A 24,899-nucleotide genomic window follows, 5' to 3' on the forward strand; every position below is an offset into this window, starting at 1 on the left:
TATCAAGTTCATTTCCTGATCCTGAATCAAGTGAAAATAAAGTGGTGCTTGTTAACAGTAAACCACGGCAAATGAATAGGTTCACTGCAAAACCTCAAAATCTTACCAAGAATGTCTCTACACTTAAAATAAAAAGCAAATATTCTCTTGAAAATCAGTCTAAAAACAAGTTGCTTTTTAGGTGATGTCTTATTTTAAGTGTAAAGAGATTTGTTTGGACTAGAAATGAGACAAACATTCTTACACTACTTCGTCATACCTTGTTGCAGAAATGCGATTAAAAGTTTAAACACACAGTTCCTAATCCTTTTGATTGACTGAAAGTACATTTAACTGTCTACAAAATAGAAGAAATGTGAAGTAGCTTAAATGACTCAAAGAGAAAATCTAATGCTTCATTTGTGGTCAGCAGAGCCCTCTTTCTCATGGGTCTACATCTTTGTATGTAGTGGCAAAAATGCCTAAGTCAAAAAGATGACTAAAACAGACAGTGATTTTAGACTCTAACAAGCGCTCTGATAGGCTGAGGACATAGGCAATAAGGCAGGGTGATGCAAAGAGTAAAGTTATATATATATATATATATATATATATATATATATATATATATATATATATATATATATATATATATATATATATATATATTACATTATAGTTGTGTAAATAGTGGTGACAGCAGACTGCTACCTGTTACTAAGGGTTACTAAGAGCGATAACAAAAATCAACCAATCAGAATGATCAAATAAATACTGCCTAACGTTTCTGACACACACGGACAGAAGAAAAAACACTATTTGTATCAGTTAATCAGTCTGCTATTAACTTAAGGTAAGTTTTATTCTGATCTTTTAATGCTTATTCACATAAATACAACAAAGTATACAGTTGGTACAGTATTAGCACAATACTTGCTTACTAACAAGTTATAGTGCTAGCTAAATGCTTTACACAGCTTGCTAAAATATCAGTTAGCTGCCAGGTAGCTTGACCGACGTGATAAAACTTTTTAAATAAGCATTAACAGCTGTTTTTGAATTGGTCAGCAAATATTTGACAAACAAAGCAAAACGTTATAAAAGTTTTTGTGGTCCACTTTTCCCCAAACGTCAGCGCTAACACCAGTGCCTCTCAGAATGAACCAAATGAGGACAGATGAGCGATATCAGCTGCCTGTTTACCAGCAAAAAATGCACAACCAGTACTGTAAGTATGCTGAGCACACACAGTTCACACAATCACTACCACACTCTAGCTAAAGTTGTTATGGCTGATGTGTTATTGAACACAGTGGAGTGGTAGTTCTGTCTGTCCAAATAAATTCAGTGTTCACACTACATAAAAATTGGTTTTGGCCTTCACCAACACTGAATCCTTTAGTTTGTTTGAAATACGTTCCCAACCAGGGTGAACTGAGCAGTCCCCCTGTGCTGAAAAATATATATCAGTAAACATACCTGACATATACTAAACATGAGCTCAGTATAATTGGTCCACCACGGTAATATGAACCTTTGGCCCGTCACAATCCGGTTTTTTTTCCAGGAGCGAGTGCTATTAGCATAGTCAAGCTGATGCCTAATCAGATCAGACAAGTGATACATGAAATAAATACAGAGATAAACTGTATTGTTGCCATAAATACCACAAGCCTGGTTTACCTCGCCATTTTTTTTTTTTTTTTTTTACCTAAACATGCAGAATTTTTTTTTTACAGGGGTTTCAGTCAACGTCCGATGGTTGCCATGGGCAGCACACACACCAAATCCTCCACCAGGAACCACTGAGTACCACAGAAATGCTTTGAATGGCATGCTATCACTTCCAGGTAGTATCTGATTTCCATACTGCTGCTTTTGCTGAGCTGTTAGATTGGGTAACTAACAACTGTAGAAGCAAAAACATGAGTTTCCTCCATGAACTGTATAAATGTACTGTATGTATAAATGTGATGATATTGTATGCTTTTCTGCTAACAAATTTGCATGTCCTACAGTAGTCGATCACAAGAAATCACTAGCAATTCACTGCCATAAATTCATGAAGAAAGTGTTTACTGAGGAAACCAAAGTAATTTTTCCCATAATCTTCTGTACAACCAACTTTTTTGCAGCCACAGAGATTGGCCTCTGCTGTCTATCAGGAAAAAAAATTGCAGGTTTAGGGCAATTCTATACTGTTTTCACTTTTCAGAGTAAAGGAAGCTATGCTTTTCACTTCCTTTTTTTATATCTTCCATCCATCCATCCATCCATTTTCTGATGCTTATCCAGGTTTGTGTTCACAGAGGCAACAGTCTGAGCAGAGATGCTGAGACTTCCTTTGCCCTGTCCATCTCCTCCAGCTCTTCTGGAAGGACTCCAAAGTATTCCCAAGCAAGCTGAGAGATGTCCTCTCTCCTATGTGTGTCCTGGGTCTGCCCTCTGGCCTCCTCCCACTTTGAGTTGGCTGGAACACCTCACCTAGGAGGTGCCCAGGGAGCATCTTAGTCAGATGCTGAGCCACCTTAACTGTCTCCTTTCAATGTGGAGGAGCAGCAGCTCTACTCTGAGTCCCTCCCAAACGACCTGCCCTATTTCCAGTACCTGAGCCCAGCCACCCTTCAGAGAAAGGTGCAGCTGCTTGTATCTGTGATCTCATTCTTCCGGTTACTACCCACAGCTCAGGGCTACAGGTGAGTGTTGGAAGCTTTGCATTCATGCTTAGCTCTTAGGTTTCATTGTTCAATATATTTTAACTCCATGCCAACTTACCCAGTATTCAAGTCCATCCATCCATCCATCCATTTTCTTCCGCTTATCCGGGGCCGGGTCATGGGGGCAGCAGCCTAAGCAGAGGAGCCCAGACCTCCCTCTCCCCAGCCACCTCCACCAGCTCATCCAGGGGGACCCCCAAGGTGTTCCCAGGCCAGCCGAGAGATATAATCTCTCCAGTGTGTCCTGGGTCTACCCCGGGGCCTCCACCCGGTAGGACATGCCTGGAATACCTCTCCCAAGATACGCTCAGGAGGCATCCTAGTCAGATGCCCGAACCATCTCATGTGGAGGAGCAGCGGCCCTACTTTGAGACCCTCCCGAATGGCTGCACTCCTCACCCTATCTCTAAGGGTGAAGCTCATTTCTGCTGCTTGTACCCAAAGCTCGTGGCCGTAAGTGAGGGTAGGGACGCAGATCGACTGGTAAATCGACAGCTTCGCTTTCACACTCAGCTCCCTCTTCACCATGACAGACAGCGTCCGCATCACTGCAAGTGCAGCCCCAATCCTTCTGTCAATCTCCCGCTCCCTTCTCCTGTCATTCGTGAACAAGACCCTGAGATACTTAAACTACTCCACCTGGGGCAGCAACTTGCCCCAAGTTCAACCTAGTTCTCCAACTCTGCATTTGAAATCAAAATAGAAATGTGTGGCATTTGTTCTTGACTTGATTCCCCATGCTACTGATTCCTTATTACCATGCAAAACCTGTCATAATCTTTTTGAAATATAATGCATTACTAACCGTGTTGTGCAAATTTAACTTAAGTACAGTACTGTAAATTTCTCCACCAGGAACTCACCGCCTACTCAAATGAGTAATTTTTGGAAATTTTGAAAAAACAAAACAAAACAAAATAAAACACGTCATCGGACTTCTACATCATTTGAGCTACTTAGATCATACCTCTGTAATGCCTGCAGAGGGAGCCAACTCCTTTAGCTTGGATTATGGAAGTTGCTGTGACAGAAGGACAGAAGCTATTTATATTTATTCAATCAATGACTTTATTAGGAAGCCGTATTAGAAATCTGCCCTTTTCTGTGTAGATCTGATTTGGATAAAGCTATTAATATGAAAGTTTGACACCAAATGACCGTGCCTGTCACATACTGGTGACTTTTGTTCTGCTTTGAAAATGTAGGATTTTAGTATTTCAATCATGGTCTATGTTTCTTTTAATTGACTGAGTTCTTCTACTGCCTGTTTGCTTCAGAGTTGAACAAGAGCTTCAGTCTAGCTGATAAAAAATTCCTTTCCAAAGACAAACAGCAGAGCCCCTGACTCATAGTACGGCGTCGGGAGAGAGCAAACCATGCTGTTGACATCAGGAGGCCAGTGATGTCATGGTGATGTCAATGGCTCTAATTGTAAATTGCACACACAGCCCCACTGTTGGCTGTGGTAACAGTTCAGTGAGAGAGGACACTCTGAAAGGAGCAGTTTCTCTTGGAAAACCCGGGAGTATAGACAGGATGGCTGTAACTGGGGATGAGACAGAAACAGGTATGTCTCTTTTATTGCTGGATCTTAGAGTGCGTTTTCCCCGTTGTTGTTCAGCTGGAATGTCTGTTTAAGTGTTAGTGAGATTAGTGAGTTTATAATGAGTGGGAAAATTCACAGTTAAAATAAGTTAGGCGCTTTTGGGATGGAAAAAAAAAATTGAGATTATTGTGATGCCGGCTTTCTTTTATTTATAGTTTTTCCCAAACCAGCTTGACAAAGCTCAGTAACTTCCTCAAATAACATCACAAAGTAGGCTCCTCTGAAAAAGCAGCAGATGATCCGAAATAAATAAATATTAGCCTCATTTTTCCGCAGTCGGCTGCAACAAGCTTGCTCCGGTAAGAAGCATTTTCACAGGCTCTGCTTGTCTCTCCTCTCTGTTTCTCTCGCTCTCTCTTTGTGAAATGCTTCAGTGCTCTGCCCACTCAGTCCACATAGCAGCAGTGGCTGACGTCACTGCTTTTCCTGGAACAGGCCCCCAGCAGCGACATGTAAATGCAACCAATGAATAAGATGCACATTGACGTCAGCTACTGGCCACACTGTGATTACATATGGCTCTTTTTGCAATTCCAACTTTTCACAGAATTAATTAGCTGCGTATAATGATATGAGGGGCAGTGAGTCCTGCTGGCACAGAGCAAACAATGAACAGAAGGAGAAGCAGATAGGAATGGCACCAACTCTCACTGTCTATTTCATTCTCTCACTATATCACACACATAATTGGATTTGATAAGATTTTGTCAAAATGCATGTGACTGAGTCACTTATGCTCTAATTATTTCTATTTCTTGTTATAGCTTTAAGAACATGCATCCTGCATGATACTGGGTGGGCATGTGATGAATAAAACCATTTAGAATCTGAAATCTATTTAAAGGGAATTTGGAGTTACAGGGAATTCAACCAGCTGCAAAAAAAGAAAAAAAAAGACTACAGTTAGTTGAAGTACAGCCAGATTTTACTGAAGACTATCAATATCAATATTTGTAATAACCATTTGGCTGGTAGCCGATGCTGATGTTGGTCTCGTTGATTTTGAACAAGTGTGACTTGTTTGGAAGGGCTGCCAGAAGAAAACTTCTCTCTGAAAGGGACATGGCGGCACAGCTCAGGTTTGCAAATTGCATCTGAACAAACCAAAAGACTTGTGTTACAATATCCTTTGGACAAAGAATCAAAGAAGAGATGTTTGGCCATAATGCACAGCGCCATGTTTGGTGAAAACCAAACACAGCACAAACCCCTCATACCTACTGTAAAGCACGGTGGTGGAGGGGTGATGGTTTGGACTTGGTTTGCAGCCACGGGACCCGGACACCTTCCTGAGTCGATCATCAACTACTCTGTATACCAAAGTATTCTAGAGTCAATTGTAAGGCCACTCAGACAGCCAAAGTTTGACTCAAATTGCGTCCCAAGCACACAGTTAATCTACAACAGAAAAAGACAAGAATCACAGTATTGCAATGAACCAAAGTCCAAATGTCAACCTGATTGAAAAGCTGCGGTTGGAGAGCTGTGCATAAATGAATCCCTGCACACTGCACTGAACTGAAGCGACGTTGATTTGAGAGACTGATGAAGTCATACAGAGAATGATTACTTGAAGTTATTGCTTCTAAAGGTGGTTCTACAAGCTAATGAGTCTTGTGGCCTTTTTAGTTTTAATGTCTTTTTCACATGAATGTACACCTGCAAAATACAGTTTCATTCAGGAAAATTCTGTCTATTAAGGATGGAAACTGTTAATATATAAAATATAATACTAATAATGTTAGCCTAAATGATATGACCAAATCCCTGAGTCTGATGTGTTGTTTTGTATCTCCCCAGGCACCCCTAGCGACTTGACTGGCTGCCAGCTGCGTAACCCGACCTCCAGCCTCCCTCAGGGTGTTGCAGGGCCCAGTGCTCACAGCTCCCAGAAACCCATTGAGGATGCCTTACAGAAGAGGGAACTCCGCTTAATGAAGAACAGGTAGAGAGGAGTACATCCATTAGGTTGGACAATACAGCCCAGATAATAACGCATTCATGTTGATACAGTAACAACAATATAAACAAAATCCAAAGTCAGTCAGTCTCAGCTGATAGATTCAAAGGATATCCTTGGAGAATATATCTTATCTCTTCCCTACTGTGTCGATTGTATAATATACAATCATCTGCATGACAGTGCATGACATATGTCCATGTAATAATAAGTTTTACAGCCTGTCATCACTCCTCCATCCACAGTGTTTGTCCTCTAATTCATATTTGTCTGCCAGTTGTTGTCTCTGTAGCCTGTGTTTGGTGTGCAGAGTGAGTTGTCTTATATGGAGGTCAAAATGCTACATTATGCATGTATGTACGTAAATATGTGTTTATGTGGATGATAGTGGTTTGCTGGTGAGCCACTCTCCATTGTGAGTTTGCTATATGCTTGCTGTAAACAACTTTGTGTCACAGCTGTTGCTAACTTCCGCTTTTCTCGGCCGTGTTTTTTTCCGGCATATTTCACATACATACACATGGTGATTTTACAATGAGCAGTTATTTATCGCTGAATCGTCTTGTTGACTTTTTTCTGCTTGTTTTTGTTTGCTTTATAACATCCTCCTTTGATTGGCTAGTATGTAAAGAGCTACCCTGGAGGTTTTTAATGGTAATGCCTTCATAATGATAATCATCTAAACCCTTTAAGTTAGGCTTTTGATATTTTTTTCCCCGATTATCAGCTAAATTGAGCTCTCTGTTGTCCCTTGCTTGCAGGGAAGCTGCCCGCGAGTGTCGGCGAAAGAAGAAGGAATATGTCAGATGCCTCGAGAATCGCGTGGCCGTGCTGGAAAATCAAAATCAGACTCTGATAGAAGAGCTTAGAGCCTTAAAAGACATCTGTCGGCACAAAGTCGAGTGATGAGGAGCCGGGATTGTGTGGGTCTGTTTCTGTGACGCATCTTGAGGACTCTGTCTACATAAAAACACACACTGCCACAAACACACCCCTTGTAGTTGCTGTTTAATCTGTTTACACGATGATGTCAGTGTTTCAGGCTCTGAGTTATCCATGCACCACCACCAGCAAGCATAAGAACCTTGTTTCAGGAGTTAGGAGTGACTATTTTAAGCCAAGCTTCTAGAGGAAGCAGGCCAGTATGGATCACAATGAAACAGCAGAGGTTGAACCTGAACATGTCACCAATGCCTTTGCATTATCTTAACTGCACTGCGTTTTACATTCCTTCACAATTTTACAATTTGGCTCAGGGGAATTCAGGGGAAAATGCTGCCAGAAGCCAAATTATCAAACATCAGGGCTCATGCGACCTTCAAGGCTGAAGTTTTTTTTTTTTTTTTCCATTTTAGGTCTGATGTCTCCAACCAGTGGCATGATTATTTATTTGAGATAGTTTGCCAAACATTTTTTGTAATTTTGGAGATATTGCGGCATAGCTGAGTGTATATTTAGCCGAAGTATCTGTTTTTGTACGATTGGTATTAAACTTGCTGTTTTATTGTTTTTTGCCTCTTTGTTTCTGTATCTTTGAATATCAATTTTAAGTCATAGAAGTGCGCTTTGTTTTAATGACACATTTGTTGCTAGATTCTCTGTGTTTTATTTCTCCTCTGTAGCACGAATTGTCACAATTGAATTTTGAATGAATTTTGTAATGTATTTGCTTGAATAAAGTTCTCAATCAGCCTCTCTGTGTTATTTTGGCACAGTAAATGTTAAGGACCTAGATATTGTGCGCATTGTTCAGTTTAAAGTGCTGCATGACTTTATAGAAACCAGTCAAAGGGAGTTCATTTGTTATTGGTTTGGGCTGGAGAGATAAGAAGAAAGACCTTGCGAACCTCATAAGCTGAAGTTCAATTAAAGCAGGGTTTGATCAAACCTGTATTGCCATGCTGAGTCTCAGCCTTGGGTTTCTGCTCTAAACATGATGTTCTGTCCTTCCGCTGATGACTCGCCTTGATGCTGGGACTGTCACTAACAGAGCACAGCCATTTCCCATGTCTCACAGCTTTTGTTTGCATTTTTTTTTTTTTAGGTGACAAGTTTTGTGCAAGAGCTGCACTTTTAGTGCACAGTGCATGCTTAAAGAATGGAACTAGAAAGTGCTTTTAGGCACATTTTCCTAAACCACAACCAGTGGAACACACAGATGTGCCAAAGGGAAAGGAAATATTTGCCTCAGTGATGGATATTCTTTTACTTAGTGGATTCAGAAATTGTTGCTCTAAAAAGGAAAACATCAAGAATCTCTGCTTTAACCAGCTTACAGGAAGGAACAAACAAAAAACTTTGGCTAGTAATGACAGGGGGATCCTACTTAAAGGATCTTACTTGTGCAGTGATTGTGTGTCACTCCCATGTGTAATCTGCTGCAGAGACATGGTAACAAAGCAACAAAGAAAAGAATCCAGTACCACTGAGACCAGCCTTGCACCTGGGCCTATTGTGAAACCTTATTCCTGTCCAGTCTAGAATCACTTCCACCCTGAGAGAGAAAAGAATCCACTATTTGGCAACAGGAAATATGGCTGTTTTCAGTTTAAATGTTTCATTTGAGTCAGATCAAATGCTTTGTACAGGTACACCCTAGATCTGTTGCAATTAAAACATACCATCAGCTTTAATGAAGTGGCTAATCATCCAAAATCCTTGCATGAAAGCTTCCACATTGCATTTATAAAACTAAAGGCATCATCTGTAGTTTTGGTATTTGATAGGAGAAAAAAAAAAAAGGTCAGATCACAGAATGCATGTTATTAAAAACTTAAAGTCGGGTGGTATCACAAAATGCAATACAGATGCAGTACCAGCAGGCTGCACTACAGCATCATACCTGATCATCTGCGATCACCCTTTCTCATCGGCCCTCTCGTTCCTTAGGCTCCAGCATTCGTGCCAACCTGAGTTTACACACACACACAAACACTGTCATGCATCTGAAGAAAACGTCTTAATAGAATTGGCTACTATCCAGGATTTCACTTTGTTTGCATCCCTAAACCACAACCAGTGGAACAAATTCCACTTAATACCACAAAGATAATCATTATTTTATTTGCTGGCAAAGGAAATCCCCGTATGCATTTGTCAGTCATCGGTCAAGATCAAATAATTTACTGTATACAAACACGGGCGTGGACAGGCGTCCCTGTATGTTCCCATAACAAGTCACAACCAGTGAAACAGCAGAGTTCATTCTCCTGTTAAGGCAAAAATAAATTGCTCTTTATTTTAGTTTACTGTTACACTAATAACTGTAGATAAAATAAAACAAAGGAAAGCAAACACTAGACTTATTGCATTGTATTCCTTAGTTTATTGTATCCCCTAAACGGTATCATAATTGTCCATTTATTACACGGTTGTAACTACCCACTTGAACCGGAACCTTTTCTATCACAGCCACAGCGCAGTGGGTTTTTAAGATATGTTTATGTGCTGCCAGAGAAATTGGAAGTTTATTGGTATACAATTTCAGAAATATTCTTTGCATTTTTTTGTTGTTAGGGATTTTAAAAAACACCTTGAAATTAAAATCAAAGTCCACTCCTACCTTAGGAGTTACGTTTAATCCGTATTTTCTTTATAATCATAACTACTTTCTTTCCGTCTTTGGTGTTTAAAGCCCACTAATTGGAAAGCAATAAAAAAAAAAAAAAAAAAAAAAAAAAGACCTTTGTTGTCGAAAATCTGATTGTACATGTAGTACCTGAAAGCAACACGGCAGCGGATGTAGCAGCAGCGGTCTACAGTCCACTGGCAACCATGTAGCGCTGAGAGCAAAAACATCTCCCCCGCGACAAGCTGAAGTGCCATGTTCTTATATTCATGTCGTTATAAAGTAACAGCGTACAAATATGTGTTTCTGAGATTAAACGGACGCTCGGAGAGGAATTACAAGGCGAGGGAGTCGACAGTGAAACCGAAGCCTGCTATCCAGAGGCACTACCTCCCCTCCTCGCCTGGCGATTTGGAAGCGGACATTTAGCTACTCTTCTGTTTTATTAGCCAACCTTGGCGTTTTTAATCGCTTTTAATGGCTCCGTTTGTTTAGCTAAGCGGGTTTAAGACGCGAGAGAAGGGCGTGTAACGCAAATTTACACCAGTGCAAGCTTATTTGCACCGGGTCCCGTCTCCGCGTTACCGCCCCGTTTTTCCTCCTGTAGTAACGCTAACAGCACAGCAAGAAGAAAGCTGGGCAGGTTTGCTGGGTCGCGGAGTACAACCAAAAGCTGCTTTACACCATGGGTAATACGACCTCATGCTGCGTATCGTCGAGCCCCAAACACCGGAGAAACAACCACTCTAGGCTGGAGCCCTACCGGCCGGAGCCGGAGCTTAGTCGGGAGGACACGGGCTGCAACCTCCAGCACATCAGCGACAGAGAAAATATAGACGGTAAGATGCAGACCGACGTCTCTTTATGGCGTTTATATAACCTAATACAAAAAATGTACAGGCACAGATTTCTCATGCTTTTCTTTCTAGATATTATTTATATTTATTATAACGTTGGAAATAATTACTTTCTTTAGAATTTTAATTATCTGTATATATGCGTGATGTATTATTCTGATATGCTCACATTTCTGCAGAAATAGGCTTTAGTTTTAACAGATAACGCGAGCTTGCAGCGTCTGTGCACAGGACCCACCCACCCATAATACCAGTAACTGCAGTTCTGTGGGCTTCCCTTTCATTGGACTCGTAGCTTGATGTAAATCAGCCATATTTTAATGTTTCCAAACATCAGGATAGCTTCACTGTTATCTTCCATCCTCATGGCACCCTGCCACAGAAAAAGCTTTCTCCACCAACCACAGAAGGCAGGTTGAATAAGTCAGATGACTTAATTGCGTACCTCTATCTTGTATCACTTTCATTATGCAAACGCATGTGAAAGAAAGCACAAAGTGGGGAGGGCGAGTGGGAAGTGGTGTGACTGTGATGGACAGGGTGTTCACGCACTTCCTTCTTAAGTAAGAGATGTGCAACTAATTTAAACTCTCATTAACACACAGAAAAACTTGAGTGACACTGTTTTTTGCCCTTTAAACATTCACACAGCTGTTGGAGACAGGAATTATATTATTGTATTACACGCCTTTAGATGTACTAGACCATAGGTCTTTGACTTCATCCATTTCTAGTGAGGCCTTAAATGTCCTTGTTTGTGTATTCTTGGCAATCAAAAAAACCCTACAGAAACACTAAGGAAATGCGAGGGAGAGGGAGTGAATGGGGGAAAGGAAATCATCCCAGCATGCCACCGCAGTAAGGAAATTACCAGTAATGCTTGAAGAGATGTGCAGTTGCTGTGAAACATTAGCAGGAACCAGCCCCAACACTAGTTGCTGAAGCAGACTTATCACAGTTTCTCTATGGCGGCAGTTTATTTGTTTGTTTTTTTTCCCACCAAAGCTACAGTATAGTGTTTAGTACTTTTCAGACATGAGATGCATAAGAGCTTCATCAGTCTCCATCAGATGTAGGTTACTTTTGAGTTAGTTACAGCAGACATACCCACAACAATGACTGAGAGAGCCATGGTACATGTCCAGTATTTCCTACCCACGTGACATTGCACAATACATCATGATGTGTATGAAGTCAGAGGTTTCTAATAAAACATGGCGGACGAACCTAACTGTTTGAGTTTTTTTTCTTTTCTTCTGTTAATGCTATTTATGACTTTCTCCAGTCACAAGCAGTCACTTTTTTTTTTGTGAGCTGCACAACTTGCAGACGTGCAGTCTTGTGCATGCCTGTCTGCTAATGTGACTGCGTGCAGTTCAGACTTGTGTTAAAAGTGATGGAAGCATTACAAGGTATGACCTCTTAAGATTGTTGTCGTGACTGTTGTAGGCAAGTGACCACGGTGCACGTTCAAACGAGAAGCCGACCCATTTAGATGCATTCAGATGAATGGAAAGGCGTGCATATCGGAAAAGGGCTTGCATGATGTACTCTGAATACCAGCTCTGAACTGTTTCCTCTGCAGCTTTCTAAATAATGGATCAGACATTGAGTGGGTCATGTGAGTGTTGACCTGTGTGGCTTTTAACCATTTGGATGTTTACAGTGTAAAGGATTTCTTTGCTGCTAACCACATAGGTTTCGACTGATCTGGTTTCGGATGCTAACAGGCTAAGCAAAGTAGCGCAGATATCCTTTCTACCTAATTCTTTCAGATCCTCTTCAGGATTCAAAGGCATTCCAAGGAGGGGCCTGCCTGGGCCTCTTGTTGCCCCCTTCTGGACCCGCAGACCTCCTGAGGTTGAGGCTGTGGCTGATGAGGAACGCCAGTTGTGAGATGGGCTTCATGGTTAAAAACACCCTTTAGTCATGGCCTAACTCCTGATTAGACAGCCCAGGGCCCTGCTCCACTCAACCTTTTTTTTTCATGTATTTATTTGGTTTTCAGCTTAATTTTAAGCTATTAAAAATGACATGTTAATTTTTGAAATTATTACACGACTTGTGAAGTACATCACAAGTAATTGTGGTAAATAAGTGTGAATGCTCCAATTTATGAGTGATCATTGCTGTCATCCAGGAGTCACGACTTCTGTTTGGTTAGCGTACTTGTAGAAGAAGGTGTGCGAGGGCAGTCTTAATCAAGAGCAGTTATACCCACATACCCAGACAACTTGCAAGGGAAACTCATGTTCGGTGGCTTGTACCTGCAGTCTCATTCTATCAGTCACTGACCACAGCAGTTGAACAGGAGGTCTGGTATTTCTTTACAAATTTAAAGCACTCATTCTGGAAAAAGAACGAATATGATAAAGCTAGCATTTACACCATGAGACACTCCTCTCCTCTTCACCTGGATAAAGGAATGTATGGGATTGTTTAGACCTTCAACAGCTAGGTGATTAATGGAAGTAAATTGAAAAATTATAGCAATAATAAGCTATAATAGTTAGCCTTATCAATGCTCGCCTGCTTTATTTCAAGGAGTCACTGGACAAGCGCTCAAAGTGACCAACAAACCCAAACATGAAACTTGGCATTGTGCCTTTTACAATAGACAGGAGGTAGAAAACAAGAGCAGGCTTCATGCTGAATATTAGTGTTTGTCCCAAGTTGTTGATACTAGTAATTAGGTAGCGACCCTTTGACCCTGTCACTGGAACTCTAATAGCATTCCACAGGCCCAAGACTCATCTGTGTATCCTGCAGAGGGTCACAGCTTTGGAAGTGTGGTAGTATACTGTATCTAGGCATATGTTTGATATAATACAACAATTATAATATTAGTTTAATTGTATATAGTGTATCTGTGCCCGTTTGTGTTGTGTGTTTATTTGCATCATTACCCTGGCTACACTTATTACTAAAAAAAAAAAAAAAATCAGCCATGAGAACTCCTGACACTGGTGACAGCACATGACTGTGTGTGTGTGTGTGTGTGTGTGTGTGTGTGCAAACAAACCACCTCAGTGAACATCCTCCTTGAAAGCATGAGAGTCCTTCAATTACTAGGTTCATGTTCATGATACTGTACAGACTGTTTGTGTTTAGTCTGTCAGGTTATGGTTGTTTTGCAGATTATCCAAAGATTTGTCAGAGTCAGGTTTGTGATCTGGAATAGAAATTTAAGTAGCTGGTTCCAAATGAGTGGATATTACTTTAAAATCCTTCTGCTCTCTGGCTGCTGTTGTTGGACTGGTGGCTTGTGTGGTTACTGAGCAGATTACACAGTCAAGATGGCTTCTGTTCTAAATGCATTTGATATAAAAAATGCATAAGTAGTTAAATAAAGATGTTTCTAAAATCTGTAATAGGTGGGTTTTTTTGGGCTTTTGAATGCAGCAGTGATGCGTGAATGAAGGCTTTATTAGCATAACTTCATACACCATAAATGTGTCTTAACACTTTATTCTTAATATTTTAAAAACACTTTGAATTTGTATGGAGTGCCACTATGTTAATCTTGAATTGTATGAAGAAATGGATGAACAATTTCTAATTTGTATATTAATTTATTTGATTTTATTAATTTCTTGCTGGCATTTTCACAGGTGACCCCCACCCCCCCCTAATTTTTTTTTTTTTTTTGAAGAAGTAACCTATGAGTTTGATGCCTTTTCAGAGCTGAAAAACACATTACTGGCTAAGAAGTAAACTTTAAAAATATATATATTTTCAATAGTTTCTCCCTGAAGAAAATGAGAGGGAAATAAGAGGATGATTAGGAGCAAAGATAATGATTAGACATCTACATACTGCAGCACATAGCAGAAAGAGGCATCTCTAAACCAACAGCAGCTCTATTTTTAGCTTAATATGATCAGAGACCTTTGTAATGTTGAGCTGCAGCGCAGCAGCTCTAAGTAAAGGTAAAACTACACGCTCTCTCTTAGAATTCAGAAAAAAAAAATGTGAATGGTGATTAAACAGATGGATCTCTCGCCCTGTTTGGATTTTACTTACCACAGACATCTGTAAATGAGCAATTGCTGCAGGCCCAGCATTTGTCTGTCTCATCAGCGTTAAAGTTAGTTATTTCTGGAGCATACACACACACATTGATGAGTCTTGCTTGCAGGCTAATTGAAATCTGGACATGGATTATTCATGCCTGGTTGATGAGCACGGGGAGTCTCCTAACCATAAATTCCAGACAAGTTGACCTAGATCTATGGTGTATGATACTATATTATTTTGAGTGTGTGTAAAGTGAAAATACTTCTAATTATATGAAGTTTTTGTGGGTTTGTTTTTTTTTTAAGCTGGGAGATTACCTTTATCCATATAAGCCATATCAAGTGCAGTATCACAAAACGTCATATTTGAAAATGGATATAATTAAAAAGTAGCTGTGAGGTACAGTACTGTGAAAATCAAGTCTGGAGCGAAGCCTCATCTTATATTTTGCTATGAAAATGGGAAATGGATATAGTGATTTACTGAAACATATGTAAATGTACATGAAAATACAGTATATAAGGTAAAAAGAAAAGTTTGTACAATTCTAACAAGCTTGAAAGCCGGTGTTTGGTGTGATCACCTTTATGCTTCAGCATAGCCTAGACTCTCTTAAGCAAGCTTTCTTGTAACTTATTTAAGTAGTCTTCAGGAAAAGTTCTCCAAGCTTCTTGAAGGACATTTAAAGCTCTTCTTTTCCTGTCCAGGTATGCTTTGAGTGCACTGGCAGTGTGTTTGGCATTATTGTCATGCTGATTGCCAATCAGATGCTTTCCAGGTGGTATTGTATGGTGGATCAAAATCTAATGGTGATTTTCAGCATTCGTAGTTCCATCAATTTTCACAACACCCCCAACACCACTGGCTGCATGCAGCCCCAAACCATGACAGAGGCTCCACCGTGTTGTACAGATGGCTGTAGACAGTGTTGTGTCTGTTTCCTGACCCGCATCGTACATATTGGCGATAATTTGAACCAAAAATTTCAGTTTGGGTTCATCACGCCATCAGACCTGTTGCCACTGGAATACCTAACGTGGAATACCTCAGCTTTTTGATCCCTGTTTCCCTTCCTTAAGAATGGCTTCTTGACAGCCACCCTTCCTCTGAGACTGTTTCTGACGAGGCTTCAGTGAACAGTGGATGAATCAACTGAAGGGCCAGATGCATCTCTCAAGGCTTGTGTCAGGTCTTTGCTGGATTTGTTTTCCCATTTCTTGAGGCAGTGACTTTCAGATGCTGTTCATATGCTGCAGATATTTTTTTTGGGCTCATCACTTATGTCCTCCACTTGTGCAATTTCCTCAAATTCTTTAGGATACACTGCACAGCATGCTGAGATATGGCAAGTTTTCAGCTAATAGCGGTTTGGGAATCAGCTTGTTGTTGCAGAAATACTATTTTTATGCCAAGCTGTGTTATCTTTGGCATTTTTCATAGATTTAACTATAGAAATGGGAACAAATGATGTGTTTTTGTGACAGGCTGCTGACAACAAAGTGCCAAAAGATACAATTTAAAATTGGTTCCTTGCTAAGTTGTCTGCTCTATATAGACACAACACTGGTTCATCTCTTGAGTTAGGGGCCTCTCTTTCTGCTTGAATGATTCATAGGTCAGTGTTAAGTGGCTTAACAAACAAAACACATTCCTTTGAATATGGTCAGGTGCAAGGACCGGATTGAACGTGAGTGGAAAAACAGCCAATGTCCGAAGAAAAACTTTGAGAGACCCTCAGAAAGCCTGGAGAACTACTGCTCAAGACCACTTTCAAAATTACAAGAAAAATGAACAAAACAAATATCTGACCAGAAAATAATAACTAAGTTGATTCTAGGATAATTGGGTTCATAGAAATCTTTTTGGAATACGAGTGATTGCTTAGTGTGGTTTTTTTGTTTTTAACCTTATTTTAGCAGGTTTTGACCTCTGAATCTTTCACTGCACAAAGCTGCAACATTTTACTTTGGCTTAAAAACAAAAAAAAAATCAACCCACATGCAAGATTTGCAGTTCCTGGAAGTATGTTAATTGCTACAATATAACGTTACATTTAGAGAAACCAATGGTGGATGGTTTAGCAGGTTTTTGACGTCTCCCACTCCCCGACGATCAAATGAAAACGCATTAACTGAGGGAGGAACTAAAAAATAACGATGCCGTCTTTTAGTTAACAAAAAAAACCCAAACAAAATCCCCAAAACAAACGAGCAGTTTGATTGGGCGTGGCTCTCACTTTGTCTTGCTTTGTTAAACTTACCCTTTTTCAATTCTGTGCCATCAGTGCTGTCACTGTTGCTCTCTCCACCCATACTGAAAATGGCAATCTCATGAAAACTAGGTGGGTTGTTAAAATGCATTTCAGTAAATGTAGGACATTTAACAAAAGCTGAAGTGCAGAAAGCAGGTTCAGCAATGATTTCAAAAGCTGAGATAATAAAGAGGCTGACAGGTTGATTTTTAGAACAGCAAGAGGGCATTGTTATCAACGATGCAGATGTAATGCGGTCGCAGGTGTTAGTCCATCATAGCAAGGATTGGAAATATCTGTTTGCTAACATGTTTCTGTTGTAGCTGGAAAATTAGTTCAAGTTGAACCTTTGATTTTAAATGTGTCTAAAAGAGTTCAGCTGGATAGAAAGTGAGCAATGGCTTGTTTGGAATTTTACAGTCAGTCCAAAACCAGCATCGTTTTTCGTTTCTCTGCTCCACTATATCAGTCTGTCAGCTGTAAGTAAATCTGCTGCTCCTTGCCGAACTGGTTTCTTACAGCTAGTATCAATATTGAGCCATTCTCATCTTTCTGATGTACCATTTAAATGTTGGCTACTTATGACGTCACATTTTGCACAGTTACTTTGTCAGTGTCATTGTATAATTTGCCGTTTTTTAGTCAGCGATCTGTGGTCTATTGTTACTTTGTATAAAAATGAGCCCAGTGAGTTGATGATATGCTCTGAACTTGAGAAAAATAAAGAGCAATGATATTTAATTAATAATATCAACTGAAAGCTAAAGTTAATTAAAACAGTAATCCCAAATATGACCTGTTGTTTCTGCAGCAGGGACAATAAAGATAATCTTATACTGTATGATAGTCTTTTTTGGTACAAACACATGCAGTGTTTTAAGCTTTTCAAATAGACTTATTGCCCTGTTAACAACATAAAGGCCATCCCTGTTACTGTAATGTCAACTGTTAGAATCCAGTTGTGGCATTTATTTAATTTCTCACAAATTAAATGCCGCAGTGGGTCAAAAATTAGCAGCGTAAATAATATTTTGCTACCTTTAAATTCATTTTCTGCCACTAGCTTGATGTCAGTATTGATTTGTCTTTAACTCTGATAAAATGTTTTGCTGGGTCTTTGAGTGCAACGTATTCTTTTTGCTTCCTTTGCAATTCCTCTAATCACCAGCCAGCACAGTTGCACCACATTCATTGATTTATCTCACGAGTGCAGATGTGTTAAACTTTGTTTATCGAGGGATAATGAGTGAAGAGAAATGGACAGCTTTAGCTTCAGGCCTTCCTTCAAACTCTCAAAGCTCAGATGTGTACAGTGTTGCTCCTGTACTCAGCATTACAAAGTGAGAAGTTGTGCTGAAGCTGGCTCAGTCAAATGCAGCACACAGCAAGACTTTGGAAACATTCTGTTTTGTTTAGGTGACGGTGCTGGTTGGACAGTCTGTGGAGGAGGCAGCACACAGAAAGAACACCCCCAGCTGTTTTTTTTCATCTCTCTGGTATCTGGGCTTTTCTTACATTGGTGCAAATTGTCACAGTCAGACTTCACGCAGGCTTTGTGCTGGGGAACTGGCATGTTAAAGGCCATTTCACATCTAATTTGACTGCATTGCACATTTGCAAAGTCACATTTCTTCACCTGTGTTGTAGTGTGTGTGTGTGTGTGTTTTTGATCGTCTATCAAGTTAAATTGTTTAGTAATCTTTGATTTTTATGACATTGTGTTAGTTATTTGTGTTTAGGCATGTCTCTGCACTGACAGGACAGCCACAGCTTTTCAAATAGAAGACAGACAAAAAAAATTTCTCTTGATGAAGAAGAGGAGCTTCATCAGCTGGCTGTGGTTTGTGGAGGGAGTTTGACACATGTCTGCTTAAGACACTGACAATTACAGCCTCAAAGAAACTCTTCATCTGCTTGACAGCGTCTTATTTTTGCTGGCAAAAGCCGGTGATTTCTCTAAAGGAATGACAAATCATTTCAGAGGGAGTGAATTTCCATTCTAAAAACAAATTAACTGATTCACAGAGTGTTAATGAAAACGCGATTGCCTGTGACAATCTCATTCTGGTGTCCCGGTTGGCTTGACTTGGCCTTCGCGTGGGAAGCTGCATCTACTGTCCACAAATGAACTACTCACTGCTGTCTCCTGAGAAATTCACATGGTAATGGCTTTCTGCCAGTTCTGATGAAGGGAAGGGAGGAAGCCTCTGGATCACCGATAAAGAACACTTATTAAAATATAAGAATGTGTCTCTTTGCAGATCACACTGGCTCTTCACTGAGTACTTCTTATAGTGAGGTAACTACAGTTAAATTCAAAGGTCATATTGGAACTTAACTTTGGTTTTCTCTGGACTTCAATTTCCATCTTTACTAGATATAAGAAAAAAAATGCCTTGCTTAATTTCACAGATGCATTTCAGTCAACAAAAAAGGGCAAGATTTTCTTTGAATTGATATAACACTGTCACCAATAATTTGTAGACTGATAGTAAAGTATGTGGTTTGGATTAGTTTGATTAGATGACACTTTGTATAAAGAGCTGAAGTAAGAAGAAAAAAGTTGTAAAGTGGAATATAACCTTGAGATTAATTAAATCAGACAGTGGAAAGAAAAAAGTGACAAAGGTAAAGATCAGATGTGCATATGAAATGTCAATATTTATAAGTACTTATAAGTAGCCCTCATGGTTTAACCATGTTCATGCAGAGCTTTAAATCGGTGTGTTTGAAGTAGGGATGTTCCTGGCGACTAATTTCCTACTTGATTAAACAAGGGTAAAAAACTTAGACTAACCTAGTCTGAAACTAAAAAAACACTCAGATATCAAGTTTAATTTTAGGACATTTTAATGGACAATGTCAAAAACTGTCTAAACAAAGACATTTGAAACCACTGATCGCGTTCTTCAATAATGAATCGCATTTTAACTGTGTGGCACTGCGCATTATGAACACCGCAGGTTACACTCCAAACAGGCAATGAAGAAAAAAAACTTAAAATCAGTTGATGTTAAATATATGAAAACTTTCTATAATTAATTGCAACTTAAAAGTGTTGCCCATTGTGCTGTGCATTATGAATGATGCTCGTTGTTCTACAATTCATGACATGCATCTCAATAACAGTAAAAAAAAATATAATACAAACATCCATCCATCCATTTTCTTCCGCTTATCTGGGGCTGGGTCGTGGGGCCGCAGCCTGAGCAGTGCAGCCCAATCCTCCCTCTCCCCCAGCCTCCTCCTCCTCCAGCTTACGCCTGATTCAGACTTCAGAGCTGAGTCTTTGTAGAGCTGCGACGTAACCTACTTGACTCCGACGCTGCTGCTGTGAGATGTGCTACATATCTTACATATTTTTTTTTAATATAAATGTAACTCCCGTGGTTCATTTTACAGGGTTGACCCTCTCTACAGGCCAAGACAATATTACATATTTAAAATTAATCTCAAAATAAATACCTATTTTTGCAAATGAAGTGAGAAATTGAACCCTCAAACTAGAAGCTGCAAGTGAAAAAACACATTTAATGAGATTTTCAGGCAGGCAAGACTCAAATTGAGGAACAGGAAGTGCCAGCAGATGTTTCTCATCTGTGTAGCTGATATTTTCTCATCAGTGTAGTTCTCCAGAATTCACACAACATATTCTTTCAGCCATCTTCTTGAGAACTAAATGTAGGCGCTCATGTGACTTGACAGTAAATGTAATTGCAATCATATGATGCTGTCCTATAGAACAAACATGACTTGGGATCATTCTGAGGGTAGAGCAGTGAATGAAGCCTTGTTGTTTGTGGTGACCCTCGTGGCATCAGGTCTGATTTATTCAGCTAGCTGAGCATGCAGCCATCAAATCATCAGATGGGACCAGTGGAGTTGTTGGTGTCGGGTGAGCAGGTGTGGAGGTAATTACATGCTGCTGATTGGCTTTTGGAAATTGACCTTGGCTGGCAGTAGCTTGCCAACGCCTGACAGGCAACACAGTTGACAACATATCGCTCTAATGGGCCTTATGGGTCATTGCAGTGGTGAGCTTTGGTAATTTGACACGTTTACATGAAATGGTTTTTTTTGCATTTTTGCTTTTGCCTCTCAGTGCCGTTTTTAATATAATTCAGTTTCAGATTCTTATATTAGATTTATTTCATCACCTATTTTTTCTTCAGTTCATGCTCCCCTGTCACAGCACACATGAAAAACAGATTACAGCCTGGCCGCATTGCCAATCTGTGCCAACAAACCAGATCTCTGTGTGTCAATCAACAAGTTTGTGGATCACTGGAAAGCCATTGTGTATTTGTTTTGGTTGCATGCATGTGTGCAAATGTCATACGTGGGTATGTGTATGTTTTGATTCCAACATGTTGCAGCGTGAATGTGTTGTGTGGAAATGTCAGCACAGGGCGAGTATGACAGCGCTTGGCACAGATGGCCTTCCTGTCATCCCCGGCTCCTTCCACAGCTTGACGCTAGATAAAGCTCACACAGACAGAGAGAGAGACAGTAGTTTGGATTAGTCGAGGAGCATAGAGTGGCAAGGCTAATGCATTACACTTGAACAGCTTTCACAGGGCTAGCAAACACTTGTTTTATTTGCCTATAACCATTAAGCCAAAAGCAACTCAGTATTATTGAGGCATTTCACTGCTTTAACCCCTTGTGCTTTGGAACCTAAATTAACATACATGCATAGAGCCCCAGTAGAGTTACCGTGCAGTATCATATTATCAGTAGTTTTTCCCAGTTTGTGTACAACAAGAGAGGAACCTGGGCTTGGATGGGTTTTTCAAATCTTGTATGTTAGATTACTTTCCCCTAGAGTGCTTTGTTTTTAGACTACTTCAGTCCTGTTACCACTTATTGGCCATATCAGTCCTATGTGTCAGTAGAGATGGTGCTTTAGTACAGCCACACCTTTGCCCTGTTTGTGTGCGTGTTTGTCTGTTCTTAAAGACACGTCAAGTGTTTTAAAGTTGTGATGATAATCAGTGTGTTATTGTTTCTATCTCCTTATATTGGTGACTTCTTTTCTGTCAGCTCTGTGTGCATGATTTTCTTTCCTACTGTTTCACCAACTGCTACTTTCAACTCAGACCGTGACCCTGAGCAATACAGTTAGAAATTATCAGCTAAAAAAAATAAAAAAATTCTTGGTCTTAAACTTGTCTAACTTCCCCAAAACACCTAGCCAAACTGAACTTCTCAAATGAGGTGCAATTGCTGTTTTTCTGTCAGTAGGGTAGCATGTGAAAGTCTGCATTGCATTGAAAGGTAATGTTCTGGATTTCAGACTGGTATTCTGTATTGCACAGTGTCCCTGCATCAGCAAACAGTGTAATACTCAGTGCAGCACTCAGTACAGCAGTACAGTATAAGCAGGTGGTAAAGGCAATGAGAGAAAGATGGAAAGGGAAGAAAAAGGCAGCCTGCCTGCCTGCCTGCCTGTCTTTGCCTTTGATGGACCTGCCTCTACCATCTGAATCGTTTCAAACTAGAGTTGCCTAGTTACAGCGAGCAGAAGATGCAAAGGTTGGGAGGGAAAAGAAGGGGGAGGGTGGGTTTATAGCTCTCAGCTGGGTGCAGAGTAAATGAGTCCTCTCCCTGCCCATGGTCTTTTCAACCCTTAACATCCCTTAGGTGCTTGTATAACTCACTCACACTTGTTATTCCTTATACATATGCACAGATCATGTTGAAAAATAAAAATAAAATAAATCTCCCACGTTTCACACAGTCTTTTAGGTTGGAAGGTAGACAAATGACAAGTCATCTTGGAGAATGTGGATGCTGTGGTTGTAAAATCTGTATTCGATATGTGATATGACAGCATGCCATAAATTAACTAGAGTTCTCTCCTTATCAACAACAAAGCAGGAAAGTAATCTACATGAGGTTGCACCTTTGTGATTACGTTTTTAAATAAAGGGTAGAGCATTCAAATCTGAGTCACATCTGGCAGCACTGCATACAATCTTTAGCAGCTAGGGTTGCTCAGAAACTGCCTCCACCCATGAGGTAGGCAGCAGTATTTTAATCGGCAGCTGTGAATGTTGACGTGATCAAAGATTCTTCAGCTTTTATTCACATTCTCAATAAACAGGCATAAAATAGCTGCTATTGCTTTGCCATTGCATTAAATGTGACTGTTAGATTTAAGTGCCTGGTAAAATATGAGTCACTTGCCTTGCTAAATGCAATGTCGATAACAATTTGGAGTGTAGCCACCCGCTCTTTGCCTTTGCAATATTTGTTTTAATAACCATCTGTTTGTCCTTGCAGTCCTTGGTATTTTTAAAATGCTTTCTAGCATCTATTGAGAGATTGACAAAGAGAAACTGTGACTTTTGTCGCAGTGTTTGCAGTGCTGTTGTCTTTCTTTGGGAACAGTTTTCCAATTTCTTTGTTCCTCTTCTTCCCCTGTGTGGTTTAATTTAAGCTTTAACTAATTACAGCCATCCTTCAATGGCAGCACTCTACATCTGTATATCGGTACACTTTCAACCTTAATGCAGTCTTCAAACACAGAGCTGTAAGGCTCTATTTGTTTGTAATCTCTCAAGGTCTTTTAACTCTTGTTAGTCCATCCAGGATGTATTAACTCCACCAGGCAGGATGTGGTTCTGTAGGCAGACAGGGTGTGTGGTTCTTGTGTAGCTGGTGCTGTATTCCTGTCCGTGTTTAGACATCCAGTGCCCTAAAGTTTTCTTGGCATTTCATGGCTGAGCTGTATGTGAGAGTGACACAAATATTAAATGCTCTTAAATGTTCTTTAACCTACCAGCTCCTGAGTATAAAGTCCTTGTGACACAGCAGTGTTTGTTTCTTCACACTTCGATTTCTTCTTGACAATTGCCAATATGGACTGTCAGGCTCTGTGGTGACATTCTTGACCCCTTCTCAATGGATTGTAAAATTTTGATGATCCATTTACTATAAACCAGATGTGGTATTGCATGTAGTTTCAACCAGACATTTGTTTTAAAAACAAGATGCTGTAAAACTAATGGCAATCCTATCAGCCTCATCTGTTCCTGTGTTAAGTTCTAATCAGTAGGTTTCAGTGTGCTAACAAACTCACCTCAGATGGTGAGCTTGGTAAACCCACATCAGCATGATAGCATTGTCACTGTAGGCATCTGATATTAGCAGCTAGCTCAAAGTACATCTGTATCTACGTCATGTTTCACAGAGCAGTTAGATGGTTGGCTGTGGACTCTTAATCTTAAGGAGACATGCACCAAACATATTTGGTCTTAAGCTGATCAAATGTGAAAGTGAGAGGATACTTTTAACATCTTCCTTGGCACTCTTTCTCTCCTCTCAGTTTATTTTTGTTCTCCTTAGTAATAATTTTCACTGCATCTTGACTGCCTTGACACACTGTTCTCTAACACGTTCACACAATCGTGAAAGAGAAATTAGAAGCTTGTTTTGTAGCATTTATTTTCCATCAAGTAAGTTACTCATGTGCCTCAGCAACACTTCCTACATTTGTTGTCAGGCTACTGTAGCTTTGACTTACTACTGACTCCTTTTAAATGCTTGTAATATTGTATACATATGTCTCAGCTTGAAGCAGATATATGTGTTTGCAAGCCTTTGGACTTGGTGTGTGAATATTTTTCTGAAATCATGGGAATGAGAAAATGTTTTCTGGCAAGTTCTGGTGGAATTTTCCCAACTCTTTGTGCTTCATCTTCTTGTCCCTGTTGGCTTTTCTTTGATAAAAGCTCAGCTCTTTTCACTTTGATGAGTCTGCATCACTGCACAGAGTTTGGCAGCTGTCGGGGATCAATGATACAAGCTCAGGGGTGGTTTAAGCTGTTTAGAAAGAGCTGTGATGGCACTGCTGGCGGTTTGTTCCACTGTTGTGCGTTTTTGTCTCAGTGTGTGTAGTAAAACCTAAAATAAGGGTGAGTCATTAGTCTTTCGTTCACT

The 24,899-nt window shown here is 40.0% G+C and overlaps 2 protein-coding genes across 7 annotated transcripts in view; both read left to right on the plus strand.

The window, feature by feature from the left end:
* Nucleotides 1–691: 691 nt before the first annotated feature.
* On the plus strand, nucleotides 692–7,922 carry LOC115799581 (cAMP-responsive element modulator). Of its 3 annotated transcripts, XM_030756807.1 has the most exons (6): nucleotides 692–832; nucleotides 1,115–1,207; nucleotides 1,719–1,829; nucleotides 6,103–6,247; nucleotides 7,024–7,189; nucleotides 7,618–7,915. In XM_030756807.1, the coding sequence occupies exons 2-5, from the start codon at nucleotides 1,138–1,140 to the stop codon at nucleotides 7,166–7,168; spliced, it is 471 nt and encodes a 156-aa protein (XP_030612667.1). In that variant the 5' UTR covers nucleotides 692–832; nucleotides 1,115–1,137; the 3' UTR covers nucleotides 7,169–7,189; nucleotides 7,618–7,915. The 3 variants fall into 3 exon arrangements, with proteins under 3 accessions (XP_030612667.1, XP_030612666.1, XP_030612668.1); XM_030756806.1 differs by having other exon boundaries at nucleotides 7,024–7,915; XM_030756808.1 differs by lacking the exons at nucleotides 692–832; nucleotides 1,115–1,207; nucleotides 1,719–1,829 and adding an exon at nucleotides 4,129–4,263 and having other exon boundaries at nucleotides 7,024–7,922.
* A 2,076-nt stretch (nucleotides 7,923–9,998) lies between these two features.
* The window catches only part of ccny (cyclin Y), a 36,800-nt gene continuing 21,899 nt past the window's right edge, over nucleotides 9,999–24,899 (plus strand). For all 4 annotated transcript variants that reach the window (XM_030756717.1, XM_030756719.1, XM_030756718.1 and 1 more), the window contains exon 1: nucleotides 9,999–10,669. In XM_030756717.1, the coding sequence (XP_030612577.1) occupies nucleotides 10,516–10,669 (154 nt within the window). In that variant the 5' untranslated portion in view covers nucleotides 9,999–10,515. The remainder of the gene's footprint in view (nucleotides 10,670–24,899) is intronic.

This window comes from Archocentrus centrarchus, chromosome 20, assembly GCF_007364275.1.
Source record: "Archocentrus centrarchus isolate MPI-CPG fArcCen1 chromosome 20, fArcCen1, whole genome shotgun sequence".
NCBI classification, from domain to species: Eukaryota; Metazoa; Chordata; class Actinopteri; order Cichliformes; family Cichlidae; genus Archocentrus; species Archocentrus centrarchus.

Excerpts from the sequence above, each read along its gene's own strand:
- LOC115799581 (XM_030756806.1), top strand. The coding sequence starts at position 1,138 with ATGAACCAAATGAGGACAGATGAGCGATATCAGCTGCCTGTTTACCAG. Across the intron at positions 1,208-1,718 it reads AAAAATGCACAACCAGTACT|GGGTTTCAGTCAACGTCCGA; the intron begins GTAAGTATGCTG and ends TTTTTTTTACAG. Across the intron at positions 6,248-7,023 it reads CTCCGCTTAATGAAGAACAG|GGAAGCTGCCCGCGAGTGTC; the intron begins GTAGAGAGGAGT and ends CCTTGCTTGCAG.